We start from the raw sequence: 27,918 nt of genomic DNA, 5'->3' as shown, positions 1-27,918 counted from the left end.
ATTTTTATGAAAATCGATTTCTCCAAATTTCTCACTTCCTAGTAACAATTTCAAAAAACCTAGGGAATAATTGTCACATCCGATTGGACTTTGACCGACGAGTCAAACTTCTGATGTTTTTACGAACGTCACAAGCTTTGAAAACCCCACCCAATGCTTCCCCCACCCCATGACAAATGCAACTTTTACTTCCGGTTGAAGGTTCGGGCACCATCGTGGCGGAGGATTTTTTCGGATTTATTCAGTATTTCTCCGTAGTAGTGACTGTGTGGTTATACCCCCCTCTCAACACAACTCCACATCCCCCCGTATTGAGTTGAAAAAAAACGTTACGTTGAAGTTAATATTCAATCAGTACAAAACAAATTGCAATTTGCAGTCATATATCTCCGAGGGATATATTTTGTTTGTCGTATGTCCATCCAGAATCTTAACACATTCGGTGAGTGCTGAAATTATCGAGTGTAAAACACGTTTTATTTGATTGACGAATGGTTTTTATCAAAATGGCGGCTAGGGTAGCGTCTTCACCTTGCATCATAGCGCGCAATTGAGACAGATTGATGACTCCTGCAATTCAATGATTCTCAAAAATTTTTTCTCCCAACGAAATATTTTATTCCACACGCTACACCGTCCGGCGCCATTTTGACTGCCTGGGAATGCAAAAAATCTCTTTTTTTCTCAATTCCAATTTTTTTATTTTCATTTTTCCCTGCAGACCCCTTTGCAGATGCAATCAAGGGTTCAGATGATGACGTCCAAGACGGTCTCGTGCATATAAGAATCCAGCAGCGGAATGGTCGCAAGACCCTAACAACGGTACAAGGACTCTCTTCGGAATATGACTTGAAAAAAATTGTACGGGCATGTAAAAAGGTGAGGGATCCCAAAATCAAAATTTCACTCTAAAAAATACTAACTCAGTCGTCTGGTGTCACTCCACTGGCTGGAGGACAGCATCTATAAATAGAATGACGCGAGACATTTTTTTTCTCAAGAACAAAGAAGATACAATTTGTGTATCGAACGTGCATGAGTTGAGCGTGATTCGCTAAAATATTACTCGTTGGTCTGCGAAATGCGTCAGTGTGCGTTAGCGTTTGTCTTTCGATTCCGTCTCATTAACTTGACCTTCGGAGTTTCGAGATGTGTGGACGGACTGATAATTGCGCCTGCAATTTATCTACTGGGAATTTTCGCAAAATCACTTGACATTTCTTTTCTAATGTTTGTTCTATATTTAGACAATGCCCTTGGCCCCAATACAGCTTTCTAGCGTATTCCCACAATAGTGTGGGGGGCTCTATTGTCCACCAAATTGAGTTTCATTGATTCATCGTTTGCCCTTGGAATTCATCAGATATAGTAATTAAAAGCCTTTGGGAAATTTATTAAATTGATTTGTTTCGTGCTGAGGTCGCGTGCGGCTTGTGAAGCATAATTTGGTTGCTCGATTACGCCTACAATTTCCTTGGGACATTAATTATGGGAGGACTTATGGGTGGTAGAAGGGAACGAAACTATTTTACTTGGAAATGCGGTGAAATTGAAGATGTGTTACGAGAGTAGTTCATTTATTGAAAAGATTTTCATGAAAATTTCGATATCTTCTTTGGATTCAGAGATGTGTAATGAAAACTCATGCCTAAATTCCATTTATTTATTTACATTAATACCTTCCATTCATTTATCATTTTATTTATTTATTTATTTACTTATTGTGTGCTGAAATCTAAGAGCATGACGTCAACACTGTTGAAAAGGAATTGAAATTTCATGAACTCTAATGTTGATGAGCCACGAGACGCCAATAGAGGCGCAGGAGAAGGGAACACGCGCTCGTACCGAGAAACGGCGAAGTGGGGACGCTTTGAACAGCATTAGAGGGTCAAATTCGATTCGATTTAGGGGGAAAAATAATTCAATTTCGGATTTTGCTGAAAACTATGAAATTTCAACATTTTGAACAGCAGAACGACAATTTCCAAAATTACTTGAATTGTCAATTACTTGAGAGTTCAAGAATATTGTTTCCTGATTTCTATTAATGTCCATGAAATAATTGAACTGAAATTTGTAGTTTCCATTGATTTCATCATAAAACAGCGAATAATAAGATTAAATCATTACATAAAATATGAACAATTATTCAAAGTTATGGGAATTTAAATTATCTCAACATCAATTTATGTTGTTCTTTGGTTATTGTCAATAACTCGAGATTGACAGAGTGGAATTTCATAATTTTTTTTTCATTTCAATGGTATTTTCTCAGGCCTCAAAAAGAGACCTGTTTTATTCAAATAATGTCACTTGCACATCCGATATTGACGTTTCAAAAAGGTTCATTTTACCTCACCTTGGCCTGGATATCTCTATATAATTTGAGATGTCCATTTCTCCGGAATAGAATCCTCTCAAAAATTTGCGAATCGTCTGTAAACCTACAATTTTCCGATGCAGATAATATGTCAAAATACTCCAGACTTTTCTAGCATTATCACCTAAATGTTGATTTCCGCATGAAAAATATTATAAACTTGAATTCAGAACGAAATTAGAATGACCACAACTCACTAATTTACAGGAGTTCGCCTGCAATGGGACTGTAATCGAGCACCCGGAGTACGGGGAGGTGCTGCAGCTGCAGGGGGACCAGCGTGAAAATATATGCCAGTGGTTAACCAAATCAGGTCTAGCCAAACCTGACCAGCTCAAGGTTCACGGTTTTTAAATCAACGGTAAAAGCAAATAAAAAAGAAACACAATAAAAACAACAAGAACAACAACAACAAGTTCCTAAAAGTTGAAAAAAAATCCCAATATCCAAATGCCACACAACCTTGAGAAAGCTCCACCGTCACAAAACACCTCAATTCATCATTAAATTTATCTGTAATCAGTCACAAACTACTTGTTGATACTTCGTGGGAAATACTCCCTCCCCCCAATTTCCATTATATACGCATATATATTTCAATAAAAAGATTATAAAAAGCATCAACCAACAAAGAGGCGTAAAAGTGAAAAAAAAGTAAACACGTAATAAGTAAAAGAAGAAACTACAAAGGAACTATTATACATTATCATATAGGCACAATATTTCTAATCCGAGAAGAATAAAATTTTGTAATAATTATAGTGAAAGCAATATTTTACAGCCTTATGTTAGATGATCCGCTGAACTTGGTCACACTTGGATTAATAGTGTTATTAGACAAATTTTTGAGATAATTATTGTACAAGAGGTAGATACACGTAGCGACGGATGGATCAACAATATCTTGTTAGATAGTATGTATCTGGGCGCGATTGATGTGTTCAGAGAGTTTAACTGGTGAACGTATAACAATTTTAAAAAAAACATAAATTTTGCAAGATAAATTGAATTGAAAACCAACAAAAAACAAAGCGTAGCGATGAACAAGAATAAACGAAGAAGAAAATCATTTTAATGTAGAGAAATCCATAAAATTTGGCTTAATTACTTCTCTCATTTGTAACTACCGCTTTGCATTAATTCTGAAGGGGAAAAAATCCAGAAAAACTACAGTAATTGATTAGAATAAATGATAAAAGACAACAAACTTGGTGTTTGTGCTTAAATGACTCCACGATGATAACAATTCTCTCAAACTTTTGTGCCTTTGATTCCACGTTGTATTATTTATCGAGTTATAACAGATAAAATTTAATAAATGATTTTCCCACATCTTTACGTTATGAAGTTCATAGTGGAGAATAAGCTGTTCTCTTATTTGTTCTTTTAACATTTTTCTTTTTTTACCATCATTGTCATATTGAATTTGTTCATTACTTTTGATTTTTTCAAGTTATTCAATTGAATTGTGGCTCTTAGAAATAAATAAAAGGCAATTCGCTAGACTGAATTAAATCATGTGTTCATTTTATTGATGAATTAATAAAATGGAATTGTGCAAAATTTTTGTACGTGACTATTTGAATCGCTTGATAAGAGAGTCATTCAGATGTTACCAGGCTGTCTTGTAATATTCGGTTTTTATCATTTGATATTTGTAATCAGAGAAAAAGTGGAGTAACAGAAAATTAGAAAATTTATTTTGAGCGACTCCTACAGGAAAGGTCTCAGTAGAAAAATCTACCGAGGAAAGTCATTTCTATTGAACATTTTCCATTGAAGAAATGTGTGGAAAAGCTGCGGCATTTTTCGATCGAATCGGAAAAAATGATAGAATTTTTAGTAGAAATTCAATAGAACTCCAATTACTGTAATGGTTGTAAATATGAGGAATCTCTCTTTCTTCGGGTGCGGTATTCAGGAATTTGGACCACAATCATCTAGTCTACTGAAACAACTAAAAAAGTTGAGGTTTCTGGAGTTGAAGAGAGTTTGGTTTCCCATTTTATTGATCCGAAATGCTCATTTCACTTGTATTTCTCAACATTTGAGGGCTCTCTGAGGTTCCAAGGATTTTATTCATAATTCTAAAACAATTAAAATTGTGTGAATGAATGAATAGAACGGAATTGTGTGAAGTTTTGTATTTTGTCATTTTGAACCGTTTGATAAGTGAGAGAAATTCGGCTGTTATCTGGATTTATTTGATAATATTCAGAGTTTTTCGCTCAATTTTTTTTATTAAATGAAAGAAATAGAAGAAGTCAATAGAAAAATTCATAGGGGGAGATCAAATTTTACTGATTTTCCCGATAAAATAGTTCCTATTGAACATTTCCTATTTAAAAACACGTAAAAAGCTGCGGAATTTTTTGATAGAATCAGCCAAAAGCTGATAGAAGCTCAAATCGAAATCCAATTAGTGAAATGGCCATAAAAATGGGAAACTTCTCTTTCTTCGAGTGGATTATCAGAGAATTTTGGACCACAATCATCTATCGAAACAATTCAAAAAGTCAATCTGCAATTAACATTCAGCGCCAGACGAAATTTTCTATTTCTCTGTAGAAAAGAGGATTCAGTTTCCAACTTTATTAATCACAAATACTCATTTCATTTTCATTTCTCAATATTTGAGGGTTCTATGAGACTTCCAAGCATTTTATTCATAACTACAAAACAATCGAACTTGTTTGAATGAATAAATTAATAGAATGGAACTGTGCACAATTCCGTACGTGACTAATTGAGCCTCTTGCTAAGAGAGAAATTCAACTGTTACCCGAATGTGACAACCGTCACAATATTCGGAGTTTTTTCGTGTGATTTTTGTAATAAAAGAAGAAAAAATGGAGTGAAAAAATAGGGTATCAGGGTCGGTTGCTCCAGTCCTGTTAGCCAAATAAATCGTCAGAATAAATTTATGTCTGGAGTAAATTTATCCCACATTCGGGAAATTTTAGGAATTCGTTGTAGTGGGCTTTCAGCCATCGGTCAAAAATATCGACTAAATACTTCAAAATTAGTGGTATTATTGGCAAATAGTGATGATACCTCGATACACCACGTTTTTTGTGAAATAACTTCGATGAACTTTCGATCAAAATTTATCGGCAGTTTATTTTTATTTATTTCGATTCTTAACTGAGGATTTCCATAACTTGACTTGGTGCAACCGGACCTCACTAGAAAAATTCGTATAAGAAGATAAAATTTTGTTGATTTTTTCGACACAATAGTTCTATTGAATATTTTCTATCAAAAACACGTAAAAAAGCTGCAGAATTTTTCGACAGAATCGGCGAAAAACTGACAGAATTTAGCTAAAACTTCTACTTGAACCGCTTGGTAAGAGAGAAAAATTAAGCTTTTACCAGGATGTATCATTTTACACGGGATTTCCCCATTCTGCTGATGCTAATGTCAACCGAGTTAAGAAAAACCGGTTTACACGTACGTGATAATGCCGCAGAGCTAAAAATGAGAAGAAAGAAAAAATAATAATGAATGATATTTTTAGTTCGATGATTTATGGATAACTGATAAGAAACAATGCCGATTGTTGTGACGCCCAGATCTTTTGGAAAGGTGATCGAGATAATTGAAACGTGCAAGTGTTCATGATGTCATATAACAGACATTATGGAATGCAGAGTTGAAATAAGAGCCGTTTTTCCATCCACAGACGCTAATATTAAATTCCAGAGTGCGTGCGCCATCGAATTCCACGAGAATGACGATAATCGCGTGAGAATGATTCGTTGAATTATTACGAGTGCTCGGAGGAGAATCTATTCATTGTTACATCGTTCATTTTTTTTTCTCTCTCTCCCTCTCCCTTAGTTTAACATTTGCCTTTGACAATGAGGTAAGAATGATGAGAATGAAAAAAAAGGTGAGTATGAACGGTGCGACAGAAATTCCAGACGCATTCCTCGGGGGCCTCGCAGAAAATGTAATGATGCTGAGTCTCGTTCATATGTTCACGCACGACATGATTTCGTTGAAAAACCTAGTGAATTCACTGGAAAATTGTGTTGGAGTTTTCTATCGAAAACTCCATGAGTTTTTCATTTATTTATTTTTCGAATTCCGCAATATGTGCAGCTTTTAAATAGCAAATGGTCTATTTCATATTTCTATACAGCTTTTTATATTGAAATATTGCCTATAGAAATTCCTTACATGAATTTTCAGATTTTTTTTCGCTCTATTTTTGTTTTCCCGGCATTGAAAAAACAAAAGAATTCTGGGAATTTGAGCCGAGGAATTTCTGCCGAATATATCTGAAGAAACTAGTTGCATAGGAGAATTATTCGATAAAATGATCTAAAAATTAATAGAATTTTCAATTCGCTAGATTTTGCTATAATTTTTTCCGTGCGTATTTTTTCGAGAATTCCGCAATATTGCAAATGCCGAATTTTATCTTTCTATACAGCTTGTTATATTAAGATATTGTCTCTATAAAATATAAATATTTCATATAAATTTTTCCCACTATATTTTTATTCTCTCTTCATTAAAAAAAGGAAATGAAATGAACGAAATTCTGGAAATTTGAGCGGAGGAATTTTTATAGAATACATCTAAATAAAATTACTTACGTAGTAGAATAAAATTGTATTGATTTTCTCCATAAAATATTCCGACAGCATAATTTCTCGATAAAATCGACTAAAAATCAATAGAATTTTCAATTAGCCCCATTTTTCTACAATTTATCCCGTACGTGTTATGTAAAAACCCCGCGGGGTATGCGGCGTGATTTCCAGTTGCTGATTTTTTATTTTTATTTCGAATAATATCGAGTGTTTGACAGTGATGTATCTATCACTCACGCCTTCCACCCCTTCCCCCTTATAATCAAAATTCCCAAGAAACGAAACAAAATCTTTCAAATTTCATTCCATCGAACGTAAAAAAATTTTAAATCCATTCGAATTATTTCTGATTAAATAATTGCAGCAATAATTATGTGATAATTGATTGATGTAAATACCACGAGGTACCACGCACTTCCGGTGTGAAATTTCAAACGCAACGGCGGGAGCACGAGGTAACGCCAACGTGCCTCAAAAAAAATCTAAAATTGCGCAAAATTCGTGATAAAAGGGGGAAAAAAATCCTCCATCAACTGAAAATTGTCCTATTCATCGTCATCGAGATGTCGCTGACAAACCCCCACATTTAATCCCCGGTGTATTAACACAGTTTGCGAGTACCCCCCCAAGTGTATAAAGCCCCCATAATGCACTTGGAGCCCACGGCATGTGCCTTTCAGTGTCGGCCATTTTGTAGTTTCCTTGAGAAATTGTGTGTTGAGTTGAATTCCTTCATCTCGGTAAGATTACAATAAATACCAAAAAAACTACATCCAAAGTAATATTAACATCATGACATTTAACAATCAACACCTCATCTAAACATTAAATCAATCGTCGTTACACCATTGTCATGCGGATAATAATGACGTAGATGAACGTATGTTACGTGATAAAATGATTAAACTTTAGTAAATGGTATGAAAAGGAGAGAAAAGAAGAAAAAAACGGCTCGAAAAATAGAAGGAGAAGGAGCGAGAGGGTTGAGGAGAGAAAGAGAGAGATAAACGAGAGAGACTGCGTATTATATACCTCGCTGTGTGTGTGTGTATCCAGCAGGGGGGGTGTGTGAGAGAGAGAAGGGGCAGGAGAGAAGGTACCGAGTGAATAAGGAAGAGGACATTCAAAAAGATCATAAATAAATTAACTGAAATAATCGTCAAAATTTTTGCCTGCTAAAAAATAATCATAGTTACATATCGAGGGGTGCGTTTTAAAAGGTGGACACACTGCGGGTACGTGTGATTATTAGTGTGTTGGGGCAACTCTACAGGGCCCAGGCCACACGATCACAGCCAATATTCGCCCCACACACCGAACGTGGAGTGAGAATGTGCCCAGTTAACCAGTAAAACCCGCCTGTAACCCCCCGTTAAAATATTCATCGTGATAAAATAGTATTATTATTTTTTATTTTTCTTTCGTTATCATTGAAAAGTGCAAACGGCCCAAAATAATCCCAAAAACCAAGGAGTCATTGAGCAGTGGAGGAATAAACGTGAGGAGTTGGCCAATTGCTATTGGGAATAACCCGAGGACTCGAGGAAAAAAAAAGATGGATTAATAAGGCGTGTTTTAACGGAAATAATAGCGCATTGGACATTATGAATGGTGATTTTGGTAATGACATTCGATACCACATTTTAGTGTTACTTCCGGACGAGTGCGGGTTGTCACCTTTTGCCCATTGCGTGTGTGTGATCATTGCTTAGAAGTGCCCCCGGCCAACCCAGTCTACCACTCTATATTTGGCCAAGTATACTCATCCCCCTAAACATATTGCATATCATTGACCATACAATATTATCGGTTGTAACATTGTCAATTGTGTTATGGGTAATTAATGGTGGTAGGATAACGTTATTTTACCGTGTGGATACTACGGTGTATGGATGCCAGCATTCGGATTAAACACACTGATACTATTGAGAGAGTCGAGGGTACAACCGAGTGATTCGTACGAGCTGAGTTATTTTATGGCATGTGGCAATGTTCCATCATTTCTGCATTTCACATTCTTTGGGGTTTTCTGGCTTATTTCAGGGGCTTTCACGGGGATTTTTCATGATTTTTGCTTTCAATATTTTCCACCCGATGATTTATGTAATTTTTCCATTGTGAAGTTTTTCTGGGGTCTTTATTGTTGGTTATTTTCGGTGGGTTGACGAATGTGGGAGTGATTCTGGATGTTTTGTAACCAGAGCACATCATTTGCGAACGAGAGTGCCTCATTCAGGCGTTTTAACGTCCGTGGGAGGGGGTTTTGGGGATTTTTCGTCGGTTTCGGGGGGATTTAGCCCTCGGTTTTGGGAATTTTGTTGGTTAAACGTGGGGTACATTGGGGATATATGATCGCAAGGCCTGGTCTTTGGGTTAATGCATGATGCAACATGGCTTTAGAGGAGAGAGAAAAAACGTATCTGTGCTAACGTATGTTGGGGGAAAAGTGAGAGTTTGAGTCTGTGTAGTTGGGGGTTTTCGGTTTGAGGGGTTGATTTTTACTGTTCGGGGGTTTTTGCGTCGATTTTTATCGCTCGCTTTCGCGCGGATTACTCGGGAATAAGGGACGAGGGGTCATATTTCAAGGTTATTCCCAGTGGTTTTAACGTTGAGCTGATGTTTTAGCATTGACATGTCCATTGATTTTTCACTTGGTTACAATTGACATTGAATTATTCCACATTATTCGCGATAATTGCATTAATGTGATTTAAATTACTCGGAAGAATTCTGTCGTCGTTATTATCATTGACTGAAGAAATCGTATTTTTGTGCAGGAGATAAGCTGATAAATCGTGTTCAATTGAGTATATGGAGCACTAGAGTCATTCCTTTTTTTCATTTTCAAACTGTAGTGTTAATGGGAAAATGGATTTTCAATACAGCCCAGGTGTAATCTTGATGAGGTTTTAATGGGGCTTTATCTTGATTATTGTTTCAGGGTACGTGTACATGAATGGAGACATTGGGAAGCTCCCACAAGGGGCGGTTTACCCAGCCACCCCTGAACCTCTGGGTTCAGTCGGTGGTGCTGTTGTTACAAGCCCATCAACACTAGATTACAGTGTCATGAACGGTGGACCAACAACTGGCGAACTGATGCTCGATCCAGGTATGGGTGGTATAGAGCCCACTGCTCAGCATACCATTGGATTGGGTGGTGCTGTTGGTGTTGGTTATGCACCAGTTGATGTTACTATTGGTGATGTACAGTTATCCCAAAATTCAATGACAGATATGCCGGTGACTGGTATACCATTGGATCAGCTTAAACAGATGCTCTCTTCGCAACTCGAATATTACTTCTCCAGGTTTGTTGAGGCAAATTTTATTGACAGGCTTTATTGATAGTTATTTGATGATGAATGGTTCCTGCTTGTGGATTGAGAACGAGTGATTTCAGGGGGAGAGTGGCAGGAGATTCAGTTGTTTTATTGTAGGAATTTTTAATTGAAGATTGTGTTTTGATTGCTTTCCTTCTGAAATTGATTATTGTTGGGGTGATTCAATGGTTTTTAGATGTTTCGGGTGGATGCAGTTGAGGGAGAAGGGGAAATATCTTTAGTTTTGAATTGTGCATTCTTCTGATTTTTAATAGAAGATTGTCTTGTAGTTGTTATTCTGAAATTACTGATTGTTGGGGGGATTCCATAGTGTTAGATGTTTAGTGTAGATGCAGTTGAGAGAAAGGAGAAAATGTCTTTAGTATTGAATTGTTAATTCATCTTGCTGATGAGAGATTCGAGCAAAAAAAAATTTAATAAACAAATTATTTCTGAGTTTTTTTTTTCTAAAATCAACGTTCATTAACAGGCTTCGGTAATAATAATTCAGTCATTGATGGCCGATAAATCATTCTGCTTTCGACTTGACAACAAGTGATTTCAGCAGGAAAACGTCAAGAGTTTAATTTTGTTGTGGCGGGGTTTTTAACAACAGATTATCTTTAATTGTTCTTCTGAAATTAGTGACTGTTGGGATGATTCAATAGTTTTTTTTAGATGTTTAGTGTAGTTGCAGTTGAGAGAAAGGAGAAAATATTTTTAATATTGAATTGTGCATTCATCTTCATGATGAGAGATTCTAGTAAAAAATTTAATAAAGAAATTATTTCTGAGTTTTTTTTCTAAAATCAACATTCATTCAAAAGCTTCAATAATAATAATTCAATCATTGATGGTCGATAAATCATTCTGCTTTCGACTTGATAACAAGTGATTTCAGCAGGAGAACCTTAAGAATTTTTTTTTTTTGGTGGAGGACTTTTCAATAAAAGATTGTCTTTTAATTGGTCTTCTTCTGAAATTTCTGACTATTGGGATCATTCAATAGTTCTAGATGTTTAGTGTAGATGCAGTTGAGAGAAAGGGGAAAATCATTAGTATTGGCTTATGCATTCATCTTGACAAAAAGAGGTTCAATCATAAAAAAAGTCGACAGATAAATGCTGTTGTTAAAGAATATTCAAATAAAGAAATGATCTCTGAGCTTTTTTCTAAAATTGACATTTATCAACAAGCTTCAATAATAATAATGCAATCATTGATGGTGGATGAATCATCCTGCTTTCATCGTTTTTTCGTCTTTTAATTGTTTTTTTTTTAATTACTGATTATTGGGACAATTGAATAGTTTTTGAGATGATTAGTGCAGATTTTGATCAGAGAAAGAGGAAAATATCTTTAGCCTTGAATTGTGAATTCATCTTGATGACAAGACATTCTATCATAAAAAATGTCGAGAGATAAATTCGGTCGCTAAAGGAAGTTCAAATAAAAAATGATCTCTCATCTTTCTTTCTGAAATCAACGGTTATTAACAAGCTTCAATAACAATAATGCAATCATTGATGGAGGATGAATCATTCTGCTTTCATCTTGATGATAAGTGATTTCAGCATGAGAATGTTAAGTTTTATTTTTTTGTTGAAGGAATTTTGAATAGAAAACCGTCTTTTAATTGTTTTTCTTTTGGAATTACTGATTCTTAGGATGATTAAATAATTTTCTTGCTTATTTTAAATGTAGTTCAGAGAAAGGGGACAATATAATTAGTATTGAGATGTGTATACTATCGGTATTGATTCTGTTTTACATTCTCGTATAAAAAAAGTCGAAAGATAATTTCCAGTGCTAAAGGAATCTCGAATAAAAAACTATCTCTCGGCTTTTTTCCTGAAATCACCGAGTTTTGAGGTGATTTAAGAATCATCATTATGGCCATTGTAGATGACATAGTTCAGGAGAAGGGGAAAATATAGTTAATATTAATTCATCTCGGTAACACGTGATTATTGTGTCAAAATGTCGAGAGATAATTTCTGGTGCTAGGGGAATTCAAATACAAAATTATCTCTTCGTTTATTCATTCTGAAACTACTGATTGTCGGGATGATTCAAGAGTTATTAAATGTTTCATTGTAGATGAAACAGTTTGAAGGAGGGAAACATTATGAGTATTTAATTGTGCATTCAACTCGATAAGAAGTGATTCTCGTGTAAAAAAATGTTGAGAGGTAATTTACGTCACTGAAGAATTTCCAATAAAGAACTATCTCTTGTCATTTTTCTTCTGAAATCACTGAGTCTTGGGATGATTAAAAAAGCATCGTATTCATTGTAGATAATTTTAGGATAAAAAAAAAGTCAAGATGTAATTTTTTCGGTGAAGAAATTCCAGATAAAGAACTATCGCTCGGCTTTTTTTCTAAAATGGCTAATTGTTGAAATGATTGAAGAGATATCCTCACTTTCATTGCACATAAAATAGTTTAGGGAGAGGAGAAAATATCACGAGTATTTAATTGTGCATTCATCTTAATAACACATAATTCTAGGATAAAAAAGTCAGGATATAATTTTTTCGCTGAACAAATTCCATATAAAAAACTGTCTTGATATTTTTTTTTAATGTCTGACTGTTGGACCGTTTGAAGAGTCATCACCAGTTCGATTGTACGCAAAACAGCTCAGGGATAGAGGAAAATATCATGACCATTTGATTGCACATTCACTTTGATAACACGTGATTCTCGTATAAAAATCTCGAGAGATAATTCCTGTGGGTAAAGAAATTTCAAATAAAAAAACTCTCCTGGCTCCTTCCCTGAACTCACCGATTGTTGGAGCGATTCAAGAGTTATCAATATGAAAGATAAAAATATCTTCAGAATTGAATTCTGTTTCATCTCGATAACAAGTGATTCCAGTGAAAAAATGTCGAGACATCATTTCTGTTGCAAAAAGAATTCCTCATGAAACTATTAATAGTTCTCAGACTGAGGAAAATATCATTAGAACTGAATGTTTGGATGGAAAACTGGAAGCTAACGACAACCAAACCTTATTGTTACAGAGAAAACTTAGCCAATGATACATATTTATTATCTCAAATGGATAATGATCAATATGTTCCTATATGGACGGTAGCAAACTTTAATCAAGTTAAAAAATTGACCAAGGACATTACGCTGATAACTGAGGTGCTACGTGAATCACCGAATGTTCAAGTTGATGAGGAAGGACAGAAAGTCAGGCCGAATCACAAACGATGTATAGTCATACTCCGGGAGATACCGGACAACACACCTCTGGAAGAAGTCAAAGTAATTATCAGTACCATTATCTCCTCCACTAAGTACTGCTGGTGTTAATTCAATTAAGACATCTCTCGGTTCTTCACTACAAGCGCGAAAAAAATTCGTAGAAAAGTTCTATTGAACTTCAATTGAAAATTAATCCAAGAAAGTTATTTTTTATATAAAACCTATCAATTTTGTCTATAAAATATTTTCTATTGAACATTTCCAAACCTCAAAGAAAGTTCAATAGATATCCAATCAAATTTCGATGAATCTTTGAATCTTTTGAATCTCTTCCGTATGTGTAGCTGGACAACAAAATTAAAACCATAACATTAAAATATTTCTTTGCATTTCCAGAATTTATTCTCAGGCGAGGGATGTCCAAGGCTCATATCGTGTGAGTTTGCCCACAACAGCTCCTGGTACGTGACTTTCGAGTCTGATGAGGACGCTCAGAAGGCCTACAGGTTTCTGCGCGAGGAAGTCAAAGAATTTCAGGTACATAAAGCAAATAAAAATCCCCCCTCCAATTATTCCCAAGAACAATGTACAAAATACTAATCATAATTAATTAATTTTGAATCATCAAGGGAAAGCCAATTATGGCGAGGATCAAAGCGAAACCAATGACAAACAGGCTACCAATACCAGCAGCAGTGCCTGGTGTTAGTGGTATTAAAAATGGCTATCGTACACCCCCACCTCCACCGGTGTACGATCCAAGCAGTTACCCACCTGGTCAGCCACTCTTCCGGTATACAAATGGCACGACCATGCCACAAACTACAATGCCGCCATATGCCAACCAGGTCCACGTCTACGTGAGTATTGTAAAAATTCTAACAATTACATGTTTACCAAATCAATCTATCAAGCATCAAAACAATCATAATAGCATTCTCCAACCACCCACCAACGAATGAATTTATGAATGCACTTTATCGATTTCACTAGCAGGTGCAGCATTAATTGAATAAATTCATTCACTGGTCTCCACTCAGCCCTAAACTCATTACCTCCGGTCAATTGACCCATCAATGTCGTCTACAATGTTATAACAACATTATTAGCAACTGCACTGTCCAGCATCGATGATGCACAAGCGATTCTTGTAGAAAAAATGTTGTTAGAGGAATTTTGAATAAAAAACTGTCTCTTGTTGATTGTTGGGATGATTCAAGAATTATCAAGAGTTTAATTTTAGATTTAATAGTTCTGGGAAAGGGAACAATACCGTCAGTACTGAATAATAAAGAATTCCGAGAACTAACTTTTGTTGGAGGAATTTAAAAGAGATTCCTTGAAAAAGGTCTCTTGGTTTCTTTATATTGTTGGGATGATTTAATGACTATCAAAAGTTCCATTACCGATTAAATACTTCACATAAAGGAGACAATATCACTAGCATTGAATGATGCATTCATATTGATATGTAACAAGTGACTAGTAAAAAAAAAATGTCGAGATGATTTCTGGTACTGAAGATATTTAAAATAAAAAATAATCTCCTGGCTTGTTTTCCTGGAGTCACTGTTTACTAGGTGATTCATGTTTTATCAAAAGTTTAATTACACATTAAATAGTTCACAGAAAGGGACGAATATCAGTAGGATTCAATTGTGCATTCATCTCGATAACAAGAGATTTTGTAAAAAAGTTGAGAGATAATTTCTGGTGCTGAAGGAATGTTAAATAAAAAAGCATCACTGACTGCCAGAATGATCCAAAAGTTATCAAGAGCTTCACTACAGATTAAATAATTCAGGGACGGGGGAATTTTTAACGTCGTACATTTATTTTGGTAACAAGTTATTCTACTAAAAAAAATGTTGAGTGATAATTCCTAGCGCTGGAATGATTAAAAATAAAAAACCATATCTTGTTTTCTTTTTCCTGGAATCTCTGGCTGTTGGGATGATTCAACAGTCAACAATCAAGTCTCATTGTAGATTAAACAGTCCCAAGAAAAAATAACAATATCATCAGCATTAAATTGAGAGACTCTAGTGCAAAAAATATCGAGCCAATTTTCCCTGCCGACGGAATATCCAAACTCATTACCTCCCCTCAATCACCCCATCAATATCTACAACGTAATAACAATATTTCCAGCACCAACCCTTCTATCCAGCATCGATGATGCACTGGGGTCCAGCCGCAGGTCCAGCCTACTTCGACATGACGACAAGTGTATTCGCGATGAACGGTCTAAATCCTCACAACTCATTCAAGCCTCACACGAGGTTCAATCCAAGAAATAGGCAAGTAAACATCCTCCCACCAGCCCCTTCGAAACCCACTCAATCCACCCACCTAACCGATAATTTCCAATTACAGCAGAAATAAACACAGAAATGGATCAGAACGTGGTGGAAGTACAATGGACAGTGGTGGTAATAGTAATATGGTACAAATGGCTCGCACAAGTCATCCACAGAAGAGCAATACTGGTGGACAGAGTGTAACAAATCCATTACCACCACCCCAAATTCAACAAATACCAATATCAAAAGCATCATCATCATCTTCCTATCAGCAATCAGGCACAAAATTTCATTCCTCACATTTAAGTGGAACTATACAAAATGTAACAAATACATCATCACAGATCAATGATACACAGTACAGTGTAATACATCATCATGGTACAAAAGTAACATCATCAACGACAACACCATCATCATCATCACAGGATGATAATACGAGTATTGAAAATACAATACAGTATACACGTCATCGTATGCCACGCAGGACCAAAGAACAGGAGACTGTTGGACTCACAAAGTCTAATAATAATAATAATAACAACAACAGTCAAATTAATCAATTGCGTGATAATCAAGTATCAACGCAGGCTGTTGCTAATACAACTGGAGCACAATACAGTAGAAGTATTGTGCAGTTTGATCTTGAGGCATCAGCATTTCCACCACTACCAGGTCTCGATGCTGATAATAAAATAAATAATTCAACGAGTGATACAACTGTTACAAATGACAGTTTACAATCGCAAAATAGATTGTCTGATGTTGTCAAGGGTACAGCTAAGCTCAAAACAACCAAGGATAAGGAACAATTGTCTAATCAACATAATCAACAGGGAATAATGATTAACAGTAGATCAACGAGTCCTGGTACAAGTGGTACAACATACGATTGTACAACTGTTAATGCAACGTCTATAACGAGTACAGCAGCTGTCACTGGTGGTGCTATGACGAGCACAAATCCCTCTGAATCATCAGACATCGCTCTCAGCACTATCACCCTCACTCCCCCGTCATCTCCCGATAAGTGAGTTGTGCTTTATTATTATAAAACAAAAATGAACGAAATGAAACGGTAAACGTATATATTAGGTATATACAGTAGGGTACATATTTATATATTCATTATATAGTTCACGTTTTTATTTTTTACGGTTTTTAACCCAACTTCGAGCTCCCCCTGGGATCCTGAGAGTATTTTAGGGATTTTCTTCTCTCTTTCGTTTCCAAGTCCCATTTTTAGGTCTTCTTTTCAAGATTTCGCTTTGAGAACTGAATGAGAATTTTGTCAGATTTTTATTGAACGTTTATTGGAAATTCTAGTGGTTTTCGGACGATTCTAATGGAAAATTCCCTAGTTTCACTGCGCTTTTTATAGACAATGTCCAGAAGAAATTTGAATAGAAAACCAGTAGGATTTCGTTTTTCTATACTTTTTATATTGAAACATTTTGTACGGAAATTCCTCGAAATGAATTTTCTTAGTTTTTTCTATTCTACTTGTCATGTCTTTTTTTAACAATCAAAAAAATTTAGAAGATTTCAGACGAGGAATTTCTGTAGAAAACATCTTAGTAGAATAAGTTGTACAGAAAAATCTAATTCTATTGATATTTTCGATCGAATATTTCCATTGAAAAAATGCAAAGATAAGCTGGAGAATTTCTCTATAGAATCGGCCAAAAATGCCTAGAAAGTTCAATAAAAATCCAATAGAATTTTCTATTGAATTCACTAAATTTTCATATAAAATTATTTTGTACGTGAATTGATGGTTTTTTCATACAATTTTTTTTCTTTTGATGTCGGAAAAGGGGAATTGAAAATGGGGAATCGATTGAAGGTCGAGTGGAAACAAAATTGAGAGAGAATTTTTTTTTAATTCGATTGAAATGAGAGAATTGTAAACGTGCGCACGTTACGAGGCCTGGGGAATGCTGAATAGTCTCTAACCGTCATTGGCTGCATTGCCTGCTATGCTATTATGATTATCCATTATTTAATTTTTGTTTTCTTCTCTCAAGAGAGAACTAGCCGGTGGACATTATTTTGTTCTCTGTATAATCGCTGAATGTCTCCACCTTGTAGTCTTTGTAAAAAATAAGTTGAGGTATAGATGAAGATAAAGGGATAGATCACCCCACTTTACTTGAATCATTAACAATGTTTCACTGAAATACTGTGGGCCGCATTGAAGCTCGTAATGGGCGTACATGGGATGCATGAGAAGAACGACATTATGAGTTTTACGAGATAATTCACAGATGTATAAAATTATTTCTCAGTAGTTCATTTTGTTATCTGAAAAAAAAAATCTGCTACGTTTCGTTGATTCTCAGTGTTGGGCACATTCTTATGATTTTTCTTTCGTTATTAACTCGTCTTGAATGAGGAATGAGTACCTCTGAGAGTTTTCTTTTTTTTTAATTTCTTTTAATTGCCGAATGGCTTGAAACACCTCGGACGTTTCCTTATTCTTCCAACTCTGGAAATTAGATCCATAATAAAGCACTGGTTGTGGGTCGAGTTACCACGAGTGAAAATTGTCCTCACGAATGCAGTGACACGTTAATATTTGAAATGAGAGGAATTTTACTATTTTCGTTCTTCAGTGAATTGCACTCGATTATTATTTTTTCCCCTTCTGTTATTATGATTTGCCATTTAATTTTAATTATTAATCGACACTTACTGTCTTTGTGTTTAGTTTTTATTATTATTTCATTGATGTTTCGAATAAGAGAGAGAGAGAGAGAGATGAATTATGAGAGGGAGAGAGTGCCTCGCTAACTGAACACTTCCGCTCGAGCTAAGACGTGAATTAGCATTGAAAAATATGAGCTATACACGTCTCCAAGTATTTTTTAATTCTCTGTTCTTTTCAGTGCGAGCATTTTGCGACATTTTTCGTTTTGACATGGCGAGGCATTCGTTCTGGTACAGTCAATAGTTGAATAAACGATGAGAAGAATCGTATGATAATTTTTTTTCAAGTGTGGTAATATGTATGTATGCAGTACTATGTGGTAGGTCTTGAAGAGAAATTTATCAGTAGGCAGAGGTAATTTTCTTGCTCTGTTCTGCCACGAGTATAAACTACGAATGAAAGAATTTGATTAGATAATTATAAACAATACATAGGGACTACTATAATTATTCAGGGTTCTCTAATATTAGTGCTACGATAATTCGATTAATTGTTTCGGTTTCACGTTACTTTTAAAAGCATTTTATGATTTATGAGAAAAAACAAACGAGTGATGAAAAATTATAGAAAACCCCAAAAAAATGAGTTTATAGTTTTTAAAGTATGATTTAAGCTGTATTTTTTTCGCCTTTCGTAATACAAATAGACGAGAATTGAAGAGAGAAATATAATTTGAGGACATGAAAGAACAAACAAGCATGGTTCATTATTATTTGGTAATGAGAGTATAGAATCATTGTCAATGGAAGTTAATAAATGATGTGTACTGGTTTGTTAACCGTGTGTTGCAACCTGGCAAGAATACCTCCCCGTCAATCATTCGGTGGGGAGAATATATTGAATAAAATAATTTGTTAAATTATCCAGAGGAATTTTTTCAAAATTTTGTTGCATGGGCCTTCCGGTAACGGTCGAAGACATCTTCTTGTGTTCGATATGAAATAATTGAAACGTTAAAAATCATCATCTTCCGCGTAATTTAAGTAAAGTTAAACTTAGGAATTATTATTACTGTGTAAAATTATTCGAACGCTCAGGTTTAGTCGTTTATTATTGAAAAATCAACCGCTGACAGATCTATAAAGACTGATGACACGAACATGGTGAATGGTGTGGATGAGGCCATAAGTACAAATGCGCATGCGGCAGAAGAGTCTGAGACGGTAACGAGGTGCGATTGTGACATCCCTACTGCCCCACAGAATCCTCAGTCACAAACTGGAGTGGCCTCGGCCTTTCCCTTAGTAAGTAATCATCAAATAATGCTTGACAAGATTATTTATATTGTTTTTTAATCGATATAAGGCAAGGGTGATGATTATCTTCTGAACGTTATCTCGATTGTTTTTTCATCTTTATAATCTAAAGTATTTCCCGATTTTCAGGTGATTTTACATCACGCGGGAATCCCTAAAATTATGATTGCACGAAAAAAAAGTAGAAAGAAGCATAATATTTTCAGGAAATGTCCAATAGGGAGGAAATTGCAAACTAATAATTTATATCCCAATATTATTTGAAAATTCTCTAAAAATGTCAATTTTTTTCTTTTTTTTATTGTACAATCGTAATTTTTGGGGACTTCAGCGCTATGTAAAGGGTGAAAGACAATTAAAGAATATGTTAGATTACGAATATCTAAGTATTTTTTACAGTTTGGTGCAAACCACACTGTAGACTCATTTTCAATCATCAAATTTGTCGATTAAATTTCGTGAGAAAAATTTGAAAAAAAATCATGAATATTCAGCGTCATTCAAATTACATTTTGCACAGAATGATTATTTTTCAACCATTCTTTGTTTATAAATAAATAATTGAAATTGTTTCAACTTTCGGAAACCTAATTTTTTTAGGCATGAAATCGATTTCTGGTAAAATTCTGAATATGACTATGGTTTATGGTTTATTCTAAATAAATTTGCTACGATACCGATCAAATGGAGGAAAATTGATTGTTTATAAATTATTTATAAAAAATGCTCGTAATTTTCAAAATTGAACTTTTAAAATTATTTCATCAATCTTCCTCCAAAAGTAAGCTTTATAATTTTTTTTCAGATTAAAAAAATGTTTTTTAACGGTTCAATTTCGAAATTCAAATTCAGACCTGCAAAGTTTAATTAATAGAAACATTGGAACATGTCCGGAAACTTAGGATCAAATGGGGCTCAAATGTAGGCTTTGATGTTCGACTACAAAAGTAGAAAAGCATTTCTCTCGAGAAAAAAATAATCAAAGAACTTGGATATACTTAATGAAAAAACAATCAAGATACACTCGGGCCTTAACGTCTGATCTGGATTTATCAGTTTTCCTTTTCATTTGTGTAGACAAGTCTTACAAATTGTTCATTTTCACATTGTCTTTTATGCTTCTTGTAGCATGGAGGTGGTTGTTCCTGATGTTAAACTTCTCCCAATTTATTCTGTTGTTAAAGTTCTTCTGAATCCTGTTGTTCATTCTAGTCCCATTGCATTGTTGGTGGCTGAGGGGGTTTTATGTTTAATTTTATCAGTGGAAGAGACAGTGAATGATTCTCTGATTTTTTGAATAATTATACTGTCACATAGTACAAGCATGACTAGAGATTACTCTTGATGCATACATACATATTTGGGGTAACTCTATACGCTGAGAGATTCAATCGTGCCTCACGTATTTGTGGTTTAAACGATTGTATGTGAATGGAATTTCTGGGTACACTCTTCGCTTGGCAGATTTTTTTTATACTTTATCTCCTGTGAGTTATTTTTTGTGAGGGAAGGAGTTTTATGTAATTTGTGTACGTTTATCTCTGATGCCAGGACCTCAACAGGCCAAGCTATGCCCAAGTAGCTCAGCACTGTCGCGAGCTACGTTGTACAAAACACAAAACAGACGATAAGGATGGAAACGAATAAAAAGCCAATATGTAAGTAGTACGTATTTTATGAATATTACAACATACTGTTGAAAATTTGATATCAATATTTTTGGTGGAAGGTGTTTGAAATTCAGGGTGTATACGAAATTGTCAGGTTTTTATTGGACATTTTATAATGTTACAATTCGCTCGGTTTTCCTGGAGAATGATGACTGGATCTGAATATTCTAGACGAATGGGACATTTCATTCATTCGACACTCTCAATATTCCATTTTACTGAATTTTCGGAATTTTCGACGTGGAGATTCATTCTGTTCTCGAATTATGCGCATTTGCAATTCATAACTTGGAACAGACATTTCTTATTTTCACAGAAAATGATGATAAAGATTATAAAATTTCCCAGAAACACAAAAAATTCATGTTCAATTCATAATCATAAGCCAATAAATATTTTCTGAGAATTCAAGGATTCAAAAAAATATGTATTTTCAGCATTATTCAACATGAATATTCAGTTTCCCCCGAAAAATGTTGCTCTATTATTCTCACTAAACGCCTGATATGTGCTTCAAAGCCTCTAAAAACTCTGAGCATCTTCAATCGACAATATCACCCTCAAATTTTCAACAGTCCATTAGAATAATAAAATACCTCCAATTCGCCTACCCAATAGCGTTCTCAATTAATCCTGACACGATAATCATTAAAAGTACGGTGTGAACAATTTTCCAGATGTTACTGCAAATCAATTAATTAAGCAGTCACTTCCCCCTACTCCCTCGAGTTTGGATTGAACGGATTGATAATCAATGCTCGTATCCTAATTAAAATAAAAGTGAATAAATAGACACAGTGGAAGCGAAGACGAAACGAAAAGTTATTCAGATACTTTTTACATTGTACAGTGTCTTCGCCTACAATGAATTGTGGTACCAATTAACAATCCCGATGGATTATTGAGACCGAGCGAACGAACAATTGACGAATAATGTCAGTTATTCAAGGGACAAGTGATTCCGCAATTGTCAGAATTGCTGGATTGAGAGACGAAAAATAATGATGGGATTTTAATGAGAAATGATAAGAGACAGATGGGAAACAAAAAACAATGCGTTGATTATAAAAATGAAGGAGAGAGTATTGTTATTGCTTTGGTTCTGTGATTTTGGAGGTACATATTTGTTAGTTTGTAAAAAGAGAAGAATGTTAAACCTAAGGTGTTAATCGTTTAATTCCTTCGTCCTCCCTCTACCCTTTACATAGCGCAGGGCCGTAAATGGGGAAATAAAACAATGAATGAAAAATCATTTGAAATTATTAATGATTAAAATCATTAGCTTGTGCCAAAATTCTGAGTATATAAACAGTGCACACACTTTAAGGAATGTAATAAAGCAACGAAATATGTAATTTACAATGATACTGATCGATAACGAATCATTAGTTTTTCCTTTATTTCGTTGATTAACAGTTACGTTCATCTCTTTTGATTTTTACTCACGTGCTATGTGATTAAGACCCAGTAAAACTTCACAGTTATTGAATTTTTATTACTTGCAAAAATAAGCATCAGCTCACAAATTAGTGACTTTCTGATTATTTTCACGATTTTCCAGAATATTGATTATTATTTTATTGATTAGATGCTTCAAGGGATGTTGAAGGTGAAATTTACTTTGATTTTTATGATTTTTCTGGTGACACTTTATCATTTTATTTTTCTTTTTGTCGTAGAAGTTATGATGGGAAGGGCTTAGACGAATTGACAGTGATGGCTTCCATAATACAAAAATTAATAATTAAACAATAGATGAAGTACGAGATTTGGGGGAATATGTGGGGGAATACGTCCAGTAGAAATCGGTATTCTGGAGAATATTAAAACAGATAATAATGAAAATTAATTTTCGTGTCCATGCTCCCTAGACTCCCGCTTGTGACGTGGTTTGCATTACCTAATTACGGCACTGGCCCTTTTTATTTTACTTTTTTTTCTCATTTTTTTAATACTATTGTTATGAGAGATAACATACGATTTAGAATTATGCTTTGGCAACAAAAAAATAATTAAAAAAAAAAGTAAATGATGAAGTAACAATTAAGTGAGTAAATAAATAATAATTAAAGAATAATGAAAAAAAAAAACATAAAAAGCATAAAAAAAGTTTAAAAACTAAAAATGGTAAATAATGATGATTTAAGTCGAGGAGGAATATGGATGAATGGTAAATAAAAATAATAAAGAATAAAAAATGATAATTTGAGCACACAATTAAGTGCCTCAAGTGTTATGTATATTACAGGAGCTTGGCTTTAGATGTTATACGATTATATGTAAAACTTATACATTATAGTAAACAGATAAAAGAATAAAGAAGCGCATATGATATATTTGTTACTGATATGCGTGCAGAATTGAGGGAATTAAAATACGAGGTGAAATAATAAGCGAAATAACGATGAATTAATGAAAATTAATCAATAGCAAAAAATGGTGAAATATGAAAAACAATGTTTTCTTTTCTTTTTCGGAATTACGAAGGGATTTACTGATATATAAATACTATATGTAAACCATTTTTATTTTAAGTTAGCAATGCTGCCTTTTAATTTTTACACTTCGAGAGCGATTTTTTTTTTCGATTAGAAAATCTAAAATTAATAGAGAAAAAAAACATGGAGGTTCGATCATCTTTCACTTGTGTTCAATAGTTTGTGCTTTTTCAGCATTCGGAAAATGGCTCACAATGTTCTCTTGGAAATAATTTAATTGAATTGCTTGATTTTCCGAGGCCAATGATCGATACCAATTTTCGATAATGTCAAATCGCTCACGTGTATGAAACGAAAGAGAACTAAAATTTAAAAAAACATGTGAAGATTGTTACGACGAGATGAATGGGAATTTTAGCGAGAATAAAGAGGATGAGAATGATGAAAAAAGATGGAGAAACAAATTTATAATACTTTTTTTATTGGTAAAATGACCTGAGCTGGACAAATGTGCGTGACAAAGAAAAAATAATGAACAATAATTGAACCAACTTTGGTTTGTAAGTGTGCGATTTAATTACTAATTTTTGTCTCTGTGTGACAATTATTATAAAATAAATAACATAATGTCGTTGAGTTGACCGAGACAACCCTCCTCAGAATAAGACTCTGTCTTCTATATATTTTTTCGTAAAATAATAAAGAATAAAAATGGGGAAAAAACGTTGAGTGTTGTGAAGAGAGAGAGCGAGAGCGAGAGAAAAAATGCATAAAGTATAAATAAAATTATAATACGTGCCTATTTCTGGGGTAACGGTTACCTTGCTAACTGATGTAATTACATTGACAACAAAATGAATTTAAAATGATGAGAGGAATGCGCATTTCTTAGGGTTTATCAATAAAAAAAGTTACCAAATTAAAAGAATAAAGCAAAATGTGTAAAAAGCAAAAAAAAAGAACAAAAATAATAATGCAAAATAGAAAAAACAAAGAATTAACGTAAAAATTGTATTGGCTGAGAGGAAGAATGATGGCATTTCATCTCGATTTAGTGGATAATAAACTCGCAAGATTGCGTATTTAAAATGAAAAATAAAAAATATGTTCGTTAATGATAAGAGTATCAAAAAAAAATGGGTAGTACACGCTTCATGAATGCCGTGGATACATTGTGCTCCTTATCAATGATTTATCCATTAATTTCCCCCTGTTTTATTCTTCAAAATACTAGTAACCGAACAACAATGGGATAAAAAACCAATTTGTAATTATCGTAATTATCAGTCGCATTAAAACAACTGACAAAACAAGATGAAATAAATTAATAATAAGAATTGAGGATTAATGAATATGCAGATACTTAAACGATGACGATAGCAATGCCTTGGATCTGACTATTAAAATCGCAGTATTGATTTTGTTAAAAATATGAGACACTCAAGTAACACTCTCGATCATTGAAATATTTTCCACAAGTGTATGACTAAAATCGTATTTAAATTAAAACGAGGAAAAATCGTGATGATGAAAATTGAAAATACTTGATAACTGTCTTCTCGCACGAACGCAGGTTCTCAAAAGGAAATTAATATCGTGAGTCTTCATGGATTGAACCTAAAAGCTTGAAAATTATCACGAGAAGAATCTAAAGGATTCAGTGTTAATTAGCGATAATTAAAAATCAATTAGAGAGCAATGATAAAATTGGTGCGAGTTTTCACCATTTATGGGGATCCAAGGCGTTAAATTTTACGTTTCTATGATTTAAAAGAAATAAAAAAAGAACATTGATACTCGTGGCTGGTAAAAATGTCATGGATCAGCATAAACTGTGATTAGACTGGAGCCCACAAAAAAATGAATAATAATATTAATGAATAATTAATGAAAATAATCAATAAAACCAACACAATGTAAATGTACTCGGTTTCATGGGCCGCAGGCCTAGAAAGTCTGATTTTTTAACACTACGAGAAATGTGTATTATAAAAACATGGGTCTACGAACAATTTTTTTGGTTTTGATATTCACCAGTTGTAAAGTGAGCGGATTTTTCTTTCGAAATTAAACGTTAATTACTGTTACTAGTTTTTTCTGTTTTTTTTTTCTTTTTTTTCGTCCCGCTCTTTAGCAAATTTGTGTAACTCGCTTCTCCGTAGAATTTACTGCACATTAATATTTTCTTTCAATTATGGAATCGATTAATTGCCCTCATTAAATTGTTTTTTTTTTATTTTCCATTGATTCTCGCTAATCGTACAAACAAGGAGAAAAATTATTAAAAAAATTGTAATTTAGGATTTAGGAAACGGCCTAGTGTATCGCAGTGAGAGTCGAGAGTCGAATAGAGATTGAGAGAGTTCTAGAAAATTTAAATAACCATTTTCTAAACATTTTAGTCGGTTGGAGAAACAAGAAAATATAAAATATTATTATGCATGATGTTTCATTCAGGGCGTATAAAAATATATGAAACTGCCGATATTTTTAACATGTGAGACTGACAGATTTCTTCACTGGATGCTAATCGATTCACGTGAATTTATACGATTTTTAGTTTTTTTCTTTTCTTTCCTATTAATTTTCTCTCAATTGATGGATTATTTCGTTATTCTTTGGGTCACTGTGGGGTCTCTTATTGCTTTCTAAGTGAGAGTGTGTGATTAATAATATGTGGAGTTTGGTGCGCTCATTGGCGGTTTCAAATTGGCTCAATAATCATTCAAACTCGAGTCTTAAAATTCTTGAATTTATCGTTTAGTTAAAATTTTCTAATGACTTTGTCATCTCGATATATTTTCTTAATTAATAATTTTCATTTACTCCAGTGCCGCTTTCCACAGGTGGCATTACTCCCCTAATTTACGATTAATTGAGATTGAATTATTTTCAAACATGACAATTACTTCAATTTAAAATCGTAGACCAAGTGAAAATATAAAATCGCTGATAAATAATTTTCCAGTCACAATAAATGCTGCATGTCTGTGCGTCTACTATCATTCCGTGCCTTTTTGAGTATATGTGGCTGACAAAACCTCTTTGTGAAGATTATCCGAAAATGCTAATGATGGGAAAGAAATAATGAAGAAAAAAACAAATAACGAGTGTTTCCTCTGTTCACTTTTGTTAGTCAAAAGACACAGTAAAAATGAACGTAATAAAGAATGATTTAGTGACAGGAGTAGTGCGAATAATGGCCGCATATCACAGTCCATGATAATTTAGTGACTTCCCTGTAATGACAAGATTGATGAAGTTGTGGTGAAAAAAAAAGTAATGAGTAGGAAGAATTATTTTTTTCTTTTTTAATTGAAAATAATGAAGTATGAGAACACGTATTAGTTAATGATAAAATGTCACCGCCAGTGAGAGTAGACATATTTTTATAGATTCGTTTCAACCGTTGATCGACTGCTTATGAAGTGTACTACTTGAAAAATCTCAAAAAACAAGGAGAAAGAAATTTAGATGAATTAATGACGCAACAAAAAATACAATTGTATGAATGTTACGTGAGTTACTACTGTGAATTAAAAATAAAAAGTAACTTCATATAGTTGAAGAAATTGTGAGGTAAATCGAGAGGACTCACACATACAATTATTGAGAAAATGAAGAATAAAACGAGTAAATTTATGTAAACGGCATAAACGACGCGATATAAGAAACAAAAATTGAGAAAACGAAAAAAAAATCATAATAATAATCAATTTTTTGTTTTCATGTGAAGGGAGATATAATGTTACATAATTTTCTTTCTTTCGTGATTGTGGATTTTTCTTTGGTGTAATCTAAAACAAAAATTGGAAATTACTATGAGTGTATATAAAAGATTTATCCATTGCACCCAGATATAGTGGATAAGAGGAAAAACAAATAATTTGTACATAATATACATAATATAAATAAATAAAAATAGATATATGCATTGGTGTGAATTATTGTCCCTCGTCTGTTTGGGGATTGACACTTTGAAGGTTTTTTGGGGGATAATTACAGCATTA

General features: G+C 33.9%; 1 protein-coding gene across 5 annotated transcripts; it reads left to right on the top strand.

Annotated features, from left to right (window-relative positions):
• The first annotated feature begins 189 nt into the window (after positions 1 to 189).
• LOC107047302 (la-related protein Larp4B) lies at positions 190 to 27,838 on the top strand. Of its 5 annotated transcripts, XM_029126753.1 has the most exons (12): positions 190 to 442; positions 722 to 879; positions 2,591 to 2,729; positions 9,929 to 10,298; positions 13,342 to 13,591; positions 13,928 to 14,068; positions 14,161 to 14,391; positions 15,683 to 15,831; positions 15,908 to 16,864; positions 19,620 to 19,788; positions 21,352 to 21,458; positions 22,148 to 27,838. In XM_029126753.1, exons 1-11 carry the CDS (start codon positions 415 to 417, stop codon positions 21,445 to 21,447), a joined length of 2,688 nt encoding a protein of 895 aa, XP_028982586.1. In that variant the 5' UTR covers positions 190 to 414; the 3' UTR covers positions 21,448 to 21,458; positions 22,148 to 27,838. The 5 variants fall into 5 exon arrangements, with proteins under 5 accessions (XP_028982586.1, XP_015125553.1, XP_015125546.1 ...); XM_015270067.1 differs by lacking the exons at positions 190 to 442; positions 722 to 879; positions 2,591 to 2,729 and adding an exon at positions 7,649 to 7,727; XM_015270060.1 differs by lacking the exons at positions 190 to 442; positions 722 to 879; positions 2,591 to 2,729 and adding an exon at positions 8,081 to 8,607.
• The last annotated feature ends 80 nt before the right edge of the window (positions 27,839 to 27,918 follow it).

This window comes from Diachasma alloeum, unplaced genomic scaffold (assembly GCF_001412515.2).
Source record: "Diachasma alloeum isolate Michigan unplaced genomic scaffold, Dall2.0 Dall_scaffold_00183, whole genome shotgun sequence".
In the NCBI taxonomy this organism is placed as follows: Eukaryota; Metazoa; Arthropoda; class Insecta; order Hymenoptera; family Braconidae; genus Diachasma; species Diachasma alloeum.
The sequence above is the reverse complement of the archived record's forward strand: the minus strand, read 5'-3'. Positions and strand labels throughout refer to the sequence as shown.